A 9,733-nucleotide genomic window follows, 5' to 3' on the forward strand; every position below is an offset into this window, starting at 1 on the left:
TTTTTTCACCCATTATCTCCCTTCTGCCATGTGAGGACATGGCATTCCTCCCCTCAGGATGACAAGGTGTTCAAGGTAACATCCTGGAAACAGAGACCAGATCCTTGTCAGACAACTGAACCTGCTTGTACTTCTCAGCCTCCAGAACTGTGAGAAAATAAATTTTTGTGATTTATAAATTACTCATTCTCAGATAGTCTGTTATAGAAGCACAAAATGAACTAAGTCAGCTTCTAAAGGTCCTACCTCCTAATATCATCACACTGGGGGCTAAGATTTCAACATATGAAATATTCAGGGGAGACACAAACATTCATTCTATAACAATCTGCAAAGACTCTGTTTCAAAGTAACACCACATTCACAGATACTGGAGGTTAGGACTTGGATATGTCTTTTTGCAGGGCACTATTCAAACCACTGAAAAGTGAACAAAGGTATAAGTGTCTTCATAATCTGACTCATACTCCAGCCCTGGGGAGCTCTGTTTTGTGCTTCCAAATGCTAATATCATGCAAAAGGCAAAAAAAGCGCAAAATTACAGGCCATGATGCATGGCAGAAAGAGCAAAGACCAGTCAGATGAACCTAGATTCAATACTGGCTCTTTAGTAGTTGAAAATATGGTCAGCCATTTAACCTCTACAAGCCTTGATTTCTTCATTTGTAAAAGAGGCATTGCCAGGCACATAGTTGACTTTAAATGTCATTATTTCAGGGGAAAAAAAAAGCTGACAATAGTACATTTGAAAATAACCCACATTGCCGGGCGCGGTGGCTCAAGCCTGTAATCCCAGCACTTTGGGAGGCCGAGACGGGCGGATCACGAGGTCAGGGGATCGAGACCATCCTGGCTAACACTGTGAAACCCCGTCTCTACTAAAAAATACAAAAAACTAGCCGGGCGAGGTGGCGGGCGCCTGTAGTCCCAGCTACTCGGGAGGCTGAGGCAGGAGAATGGTGTAAACCCGGGAGGCGGAGCTTGCAGTGAGCTGAGATCTGGCCACTGCACTCCAGCCTGGGCGACAGAGCGAGACTCCGTCTCAAAAAAAAAAAAAAAAAGAAAAAAAAAGAAAATAACCCACATTAAAATGTGGTCATGTGAGTAAATTGGATCTCTTTAAAAGAGAATAGAAATTGGCATTAAGAATAGTGGGGTGTCCTGTCAGAGATGGACATCAGCAATGAGGAAAGAATCCAAGAGAAGGGGATGTTCAGATAGCCAAAGGGGCATTTGGTTTCAGGAAAATTGGCTACCAGGTGTCTTACCACCTAAGTGGGAGGGAGGTTGGCAAAATCAAGTCAGGGCTTAGAAATTGGGATACTGAGTAGATTTCTAAGATATTTATTAAGTTTAATTACTGTGCCAGATATTGGAGATTGAACGATGAGTAAGACACCTACCTTCCAGATAGAACACACCATTTTTTGAATGAAGTCAGCAGGTAGACAAGATAAAAATAGAATGCAATCTGAAGTGCTACAAAAGGCTAGGCACAGAGTTAAGGAATAAATCTGTGGGAGCCTCTGAAGCCTTTAGAGAAAATACGATGTTTAATAGATTCTTGAAGGATGAATAAGAGTGTGCGAGCCAGGAAAGAAGAACTTTCCCAGCAGAGAAAAAAATGCAAACCGTAGGAATTAAGGACTAGGAGACAGGAACTCAGAATCAGTTAAGAGCCTAGTTGTGCAAATTGATCAATGAGACCACAGGCAGAATATTAACACAGAGCCTTACTGCTGACTCCTGCATCATTGGGCTTTAACTTAAGAGTTTTCCTGCCTAAAATGCAGATTTGTCCCACAGACGCAGAGAGGAGTGAGTCTAGAAATATGAGTCAAGTGGTTCCAGCATTTGGGACAAAAGAAATGCAGAGAGACTGATGACCAGCTAGGTACTGACTCCTACTGAATTAGACAGTACTAGGGCCCAAAGATGCTTATTAGAAGTGATTCAGCTACATGAGGAACAGTTGCTATTGACTTCACTGCATTTTTTTTTCAGCTAAAATAATTATTGGATTATATCTGCAACAGGGAACAATGAATATCTACCCAAGTAACTCGTACATCTGAGTGGCTTCCCAGTGTTCAGTAAATGTCCGTTCAATTAGGTTCCCAAGGATATACATGGTAACACTACCTCCAACACTAAATGAAAAATCCATCCCCAGTATCGCAGGATAAAAACATCAGACTTCACAGGCCTCCAAAGTTAAGCAGCCCTAAGTGATTCAACTTCCTCCTTGAGGACTCTGTTTTCAAGACTCCAGCTGCCTAAGTGACCACTTGTTCACTTCTGCCCACGCAGTCACCACGCCGGTCCGCGTCCACTTGTGGTCTCGATATCGGCCCCTCCCACCTTAGCCCAGGAGACCTCGGTCCGAGAAGCAAAGAGAGCGTCACAGCTCTCTTTGGCACCGGATGGTGCCCAGCTTTCAGCGGTGGGGAACAAAGGGGAAGGGGAGAAGCGTCCTCGGTTTTTGAGGGTGCCTTTTCTGAGGAATCTGCAGGCGGCCCGAGGTGGCGCAGAATCCCCATAGGCCCCTTCTGGAGCCTGCGCGATACAACGCGCCCGAGGCCACTGTCCTAGGGGCAGGGGCCGCGGCGGAGCGCGAGCCCGCAGGGACGGGATATGGATCTCCGGGGACGCGGGCTGGGGAGGAGAAGGTGTGAGCAGCGGGTCCCCCGCGTCCCACCGCCAGGGCGCAGGCGCAGGCGCGCGGGGTGCGGTCGCAGAGGGGCGGGCACGGCGCGGCCGGGAGCGTGGCGGCTACTGGCGCGTGAAGATGGCGGCGGCAGCGGCGGCGGCGGCTGCAGAGCAGGTATGTGAGCACCGCCCCGGCCGGGGGCTGGAGGAGCTGGGGAGGCCGGGTCCTGCCGGCTGGGCCCGCGGGAGGGCTGGCCGGGGATGCGGGGCGCGCGGGCCGCAGGGTCTGGGTTAGGCGGGGCCGATCGGTGCGGGACAGGAGGAGCCGTACCCCGCCGAGGATGCTGGCACAAGCTGGGGACCAGGAGCCAGCGGCGGCCTCGGCCTCGGCTCGGCCTGGCCTGGCCGACCCTCGGCGGGGGTGTGTGAGGAGGGGACTCCGTCCAGAGAGCCTGGGAGGCTGTGGAGCCAGCCTGGAAGCCTGCGCTGGGACGTTTCAGGGACGTACCCCGTTCAGCCGCCAGCAGCGATTCGGATAAGAATAACCACAGCCCCAGCGAGAAGGCCCCCCTGACACTAGCCAAGAAACGCGTCAGCTGTTGCCCGGGTGTCAGCTTGCAGCCGCTTTTTGTTTCTGCCATCTCCAGTATGCAGACATCTCAGATATCCCCTCCCGCTTTGGTTTTTGAAGATTTAGTCACCAGTCTAAAACTATCTCCTGTCCACTTTTAAAAATGATTTAGCCAAGATTTCCTGACCTGCGTTGTAAACTTGTAACTTAGAATGGTTTAAAAGGCTTCTTATCCCCCCAAAATCTGGCTATCCGTATGCATACATGTACATGCATATGTGTGTGTGTACACAAGTATATATGTATTAATATATACATACATGTAATCGCCAGGGTGATTTATTTTAATACAAATAATTTTCAGTCACTTTCGCCCTTACCTAACTTACTTTTCCTTTGAACAATTATAATAGTTTCTCTTGAAAAAGTCTCATTCTAAAACATTGTTGAAAAAAATGAGTCAAGTTTTGACCTTTGGAACCATTTTCTTAGATAATTAACTTTTTAGAGACCTATTAGATAAATGTCACTGGAGGGCTCATTCTGAAGATAAAAGACGTAAAATCTGCCTTCAAGGAGCTTAAAGTCATACAGCCAAATACATGCAGAAAAATTAGCTAAAGACAATAGGCAGGCTGCAGATTTGTAACAGTAAAATAAAACGTAGAGGAATGAGTGAAACTGAAAGGAGACAAAACTTCTTGGAGTTGTTGGGATTTAAATTGTGCCTTGGCTTTCCTCATTTCCCGCCTAAGTTATCAGCTTCTGTTTCAGATGATTCTTTTTCCATCTGGTTCTATTTTTGCTTTACACATAAGTGGGGCAGTCTGATCCATTTCTCAGTCTTCACTTCAAATTTACGCATTATGTCTCCAGCCCTGAACTTAACTGAATTTTCCACAGTGATCTCAAACTCAAAAATGTTCAAAACTGGACTCTGTCATACTTACTATTAAAAAGACTACAACCATCCATTAACTTGTTTAACCTAGCCAGAAAGTTAGGACCAAGGCCAGTTTAAGGGAGCTGAGAAGGACCTGCACTTGGTTTAACATTCTGCTGTCCGGGTCTTGAGATTTAAACAGTGAGCCCCACATTTCCTTTTTCCCCAGGGTCCCACAAATTATATAGCCAGTCTTATTTGGGAGTCATCTTTGACCCCTTTGTGCCACACTCATATCCAAACAATCACCAGATCCTGACAGTTCTGCCTCTTAACACCTTTCCCCAGACTTCAGCTTCCGAGTCAAACCTCAGTCAGTACCTCACTGGGACTCTTAGAGAAACTTGCTATTGATATCTTCATTTCTGGGCTCTTCAGTTCCAGTTCATCTCTTTTTGGAGTGATTTTGCTACAGTGCAAATCTGATTGTATAGGAAACCTATTTTAACTCTTCAGTAGTTCCCCTTTGCCTTCAGGATAAAGTCCATTGTTCTTGTCATGGTATTTATGTCTCTTACTGGCCCCTAAACACATCTCTTACTGTATTTCTTGCTTCACCCTACACCTATCCTTCTCACCATCCACATAAAGTGACCAAAATGAGTTCTCCCAGAGATGGTTGCCTCTCAAAGTCTCCATACTTCTTCCTCTGCCTAGAATGACCTTCTCAGCTCTCTTGCCTGGTTAGCTCCTGTCCATCCTTCAAGAGTCAACTCAACCTTCAACTTTTCTTAGAAACCTTCCCTGATGCCTTTGCCTACTAGGTGGAGATGCATTCCTCTTCTGTACCCTTTCCGTATTGTATGCATTGCTCCACTCCAGCACTTGCCATGCTGTGTGAACTGTTAGTAATCTTGTCCATCTACCTGACTGGCCTGTAATTAAGCTCTTTGAGGGTGGACACTATGTTCATCCTGGTAGCTTGGAGCACCTGGCTTATAGTAACTATTCAATAAATGTTAAATGCATCAAGATGAAGACACTAATGTGCATGATTTGGCAGAGAAGAATAAAGACTACATCTCAGGAGGGATGAATTTTATCCTTTCTGTCTTTTATGCGGACCTATATTCAAACTCTGGCTAACACTTTTAAGTTGCCCATCTATTAGGGTTGTCAGAAGCCCATACTGAGGTTCTTTTTTGGAACTTGACTACAAATTCAGTTAGGTCTTCTCTTAAAGTATCTTCTTAATCTGTCCTTTTTCATACCACTTTAGTTTAGGTCCTCTTACCTTAATCCTCCATTACTACAACATCCCCAACAGCCTACTTACTGGTACTCCTCTTTTTTCTCTCTCCTACAAATGCCCGCACATTTAACATTCTGAATTTGTGCTCAAAAACCTCCAGTGACTCCCAATTAAATAGAACATAAAGACTAGAATTTGTACCCTGCTGTCCAAGAACCTTCACGGCCTGGCCCTACTTTTCCAACTTGCTTTTCCCTGCCTTGCCATATCTGACCCATCTACTTCTCTCCATTTCCCTAACAACTCCAGGTCATCCTGTCTCTCCTCTCTTTGAACTCTGCAGTGTGTATTGCCTAGACTGTTAATTTTGGCACCTGAACATACAGCTTTATTGCATTGTTAACTATTTTATATTAACATGTACACAAATCATATCTGTTAATACGTAGAGGATAAGGACCCTTTCCTATAGTTCTTTTGTATTCGTATCTATAGAATTAGTGTTTAAGCATAAAGTGCTTAATACATGCATATTCAACAACTGAATTTTCTCAGAGCTCTAAGAAATAAGTAAGACAGTATCCATTTCTGCCCACTTCTTTTATGCTCTTGATATTCAAGATTATTACCCAAAATGTCATTCAACCATAGTCTAGGTTAGAGGTTCTCAAATCATTTTGGTCTCAGGTTCTCTTTACAATCTTAAAAAACAGAGGATTCCAAAGAGCTTTGGTTTATGTGCATTATATTCATTGATATTTACTATAGGAGAAGTTAAATGGAGAAATGTTTAAAGTACAGGGCTATACAAGCATACATTCCATTGAGTGATGATGTCATCACTTTGGTCATGTAGCCTTTACATTCATGGGCCTAGGAGAGTAAAAACAGCAAACAATATCTCAGTGTTATTTTGAAAATACAGACCCCTGAAGGGGTTCATGGAACCCTCCCGGGGCTCCCCATTCTGCATTTGAAAACTACTGATCTAGGGTAATGTGAGCTCTAGTCAGTGAAATCATAAGTAAAAAGCTGTGTCAGCCTTCCCAGTCTTATTTTCATATGAATGAAAATGTATACCGTTGTCCCTCAGAATCTGTGGGGGATTGGTCTCAGGACTCCCAAAGATTAGCCAAATCCATTGATGCTCAAGTCCCTTATATAAAGTGGTGTAGTTTTTTCATGTAACCTCTGCACATCCTCCTGTATACTTTAAATCCATCTACAGATTACTTACAACACTGAACACAATGTAAATACTATGTAAACAGTTGTTATACTGTATTGTTTAGGGAATAATGACAAGAAAAAAGTCTGCATATGTTCAGTACAAATGCAACCATTCACCTTTTTTCCAATTTTTTTTTTTTTTTTTTTTGAGACGGAGTCTCGTTCTGTTGCCCAGGCTGGAGTGCAGTGGCGCGATCTCGGCTCACTGCAACCTGCGCCCCTCCAGGTTTAAGCAGTTCTCTGCCTCAGCCTCTGGAGTAGCTGGGATTACAGGCACGTGCCACCACGCCCGGCTAAATTTTTTTGTATTTTTAGTAGAGATGGGGTTTCACCATCTTGGCCAGACTGGTCTTGAACTCCTGACCTCGTGATCCACCTACCTCGGCCTCCCAAAGTGCTGGGATTACAGACGTGAGCCACCGCGCCTGGCCGCAAATATTTTTGATCCACAGTGGTTAAATCCATGGATATGGATCCCACGGATATGGAGGGCCAGTTTTATATATAAAAAAATTAATAAATTATTAATAAAAGCAGTTACTCACTATAGGTTATGTATAACAACTCTGCTCAGAAACAAGCTGTATACTTTGACAGTGGGACTGTTGAAAGCAGAGAGGAAAACTATCAGATAGTGACCTTGAAGTTTCTTCTATACTCTCCTCTAAGCACAGTTACACCCTTAGTTGGAACTGCAACTCAATGTGACTTGCAATTTATTCATGGAAAACGTGTCAGTAACCAATTCAGCTTGCTGTAGGTATGAATTTGCACCTAATAGATAAATGCACAAAATGAGAGGGTATAACTGTTCCATTATGTTGTATTTCATATTTAGCAAAGTTCCAATGGTCCTGTAAAGAAGTCCATGCGTGAGAAGGCTGTTGAGAGAAGGAATGTCAATAAGGAGCACAACAGTAACTTTAAAGCTGGATACATTCCGATTGATGAAGATCGTCTCCACAAAACAGGGTTGAGAGGAAGAAAGGGCAATTTAGCCATCTGTGTGATTATCCTCTTGTTTATCCTGGCTGTCATCAATTTAATTGTGAGTATATTGTACAGAATACTCCTTTTAATTGCCATGGGGAATTTTTTATCTGCTTTATAGTGAAATCATAGACTTTATTTTCTCCTTTTCTATACGTCTTGTCTCTTATTGAATTTTAATGAATACTTTATAAAAAATTAGTGTGCTAATATTTTCACATATTAATTTCATTTACAAAAATGTGCATGGGTGTATCCCTTTAATGGACTAAACTTTTAGCAAGGGTAGAATTGTGTAGCTCCCAGCTAGCTCAGTTGGTAGAGCATGAGGCTTTTAATAAGGATAGGATCAACTCAATAGAAGAGAACTTTGCCAAGATGATTTTATTGCTTTCACATGTCCTTAAAAATATAATCCTTTCTCTTTTCATTTAACTTTTCCTACATTTAATGTTGCCTCCTCAGCTGGATTTTAAAATTTTAAGCCCTTTGATGGCAGTAAAAGGTTATATTTTATAGTCCTAAGTCCCTGTTGTCAAAGGATGCAAGGATCTGGTAGACTGATTCGCACTGAAGTGCTGAGGACCTGGTAAGATGCCTTTTCCAAAGATGTTTGCTTTTTTAATGAAGAAATCCTTTTAATCTGAAGTTGTCACTATCTGGGGGTTAAATTTGAAACTCTCTGACATGTGCTTGTACAGATATTTTCAGATCATGAACGTAGTCTGCAGCAGTCTTAAAGTGATTCTTTTTGTGTTATTTTCTACTTCTAATGCATGCAAGGCAGTCTTTTTATATTTATGTATGTGCAAAGTACTTCTGTCTAATTCTTCACTCAAATCAGAAAGACCTCTTCCTACATATTTCATATTAGATATGTACATTTTTACTAGGAGCACAAATTCTGAATGGATTTCATTTTATAAATTTATCGGAGACTTCTGGTCAAGATGGCAGCACAAAGACATTTTTATCTTCTTCTCTAAAAAGCTTGTTCCAAAGTAACAATGTCAAGAAACAGAAATGTCTTTGAAGAAAGTGGGAAGCAACTGAAATCCTAAACCATAATATATGAAGACACAAAGTAGGAGGAACAATGGCAGATAACTTATCAGAGAGGAGAATCTGCTTGTTGGGGAAGGGATGTTGGTGGAAGTACCTTGTAGAACCCTAAAAAGCCTTGGGAATTAGAAGTTCCAGTACCTTGAAAAGCAGAAGTGAGGCAAGAACTGAAAACAGAGAAGTCATTTGAAAAATCTGTATAAGAAGCAGTGAGATCCCTAGGCCTCCTCTCCCTTCCAGCCAGCAGTTAGACAGCTACCCCTCCTAATGTCACACAAAACTAGTCTCTGGACACACTGCACCAGAGAGGATTCTGTCTGCCTGAGGATACTGGAGGGTAGGGGTTGGGTTTCCATACTGAAACAGCGATGTGTCGGTCCTGCGACTCCCTTTCCCACAGTCTATTCTCATCCTCCACCTTCAGCTCCCTGGCAGCCAGGCAAGAGACAGAAGAGCCTTCTCTGGGATTCCTGATGCATGTAGGAAAAAGATCTGAAGATACTGTCATTTGGCGAGTCCCAGTGAAAAAGCCATCTGATATCCCTCTTATGACACCTGTCAGTCACAAGCCCCACCCCTCGAAGAATTTTCTATGAATTCATCACTAAGTATGAATACTGAGCCAGGGATCAATAGACTTTTGAGGAAAGTGGGAAGAATTGAAAAATGATAGAGATGAAAATACCTAAACCATGGAAAAAGTAGAAACTCATGGAATAGAGAAAATGCCACAAAAACTACCAAAAAAAAAAAAAAAAAAACTGAATTCAGTATTTTCAGATAAATAAGAATATACTGCATCAATGAAACAAGAATAACATGCTTTTAAAAGGACCAAGGCAGGCATAGTGGCTCATGCCTGATAAAGTGAGACCGTGTCTCTACCAAAAAAACAAAACAAAACAATCAAAAATTAAAAGGAACAATTAAGAACTCATAGAAATGCGTGTGTGCACACACACACACACACATGCACACACACACATGCGCACACACACACACATGCGCACACACACACACAGATGAATGGGTGGGTGGGAAGATGGACCGATAGATAGATAGATAGATAGATAGATAGATAGATAGATAGATAGAT

The 9,733-nt window shown here is 42.8% G+C and overlaps 1 protein-coding gene across 1 annotated transcript in view; it reads left to right on the top strand.

Annotated features, from left to right (window-relative positions):
- The first annotated feature begins 2,479 nt into the window (after nucleotides 1-2,479).
- Nucleotides 2,480-9,733, top strand: part of SGCB (sarcoglycan beta) — a 17,865-nt gene continuing 10,611 nt past the window's right edge. Inside the window, exons 1-2 of the mRNA XM_023183146.1 lie at nucleotides 2,480-2,824; nucleotides 7,424-7,633. Coding sequence (XP_023038914.1) covers nucleotides 2,789-2,824; nucleotides 7,424-7,633 — 246 coding nt within the window. The 5' untranslated portion in view covers nucleotides 2,480-2,788. The remainder of the gene's footprint in view (nucleotides 2,825-7,423; nucleotides 7,634-9,733) is intronic.

The sequence above is a fragment of the Piliocolobus tephrosceles genome, chromosome 3 (genome assembly GCF_002776525.5).
Source record: "Piliocolobus tephrosceles isolate RC106 chromosome 3, ASM277652v3, whole genome shotgun sequence".
Lineage (NCBI taxonomy): Eukaryota > Metazoa > Chordata > Mammalia > Primates > Cercopithecidae > Piliocolobus > Piliocolobus tephrosceles.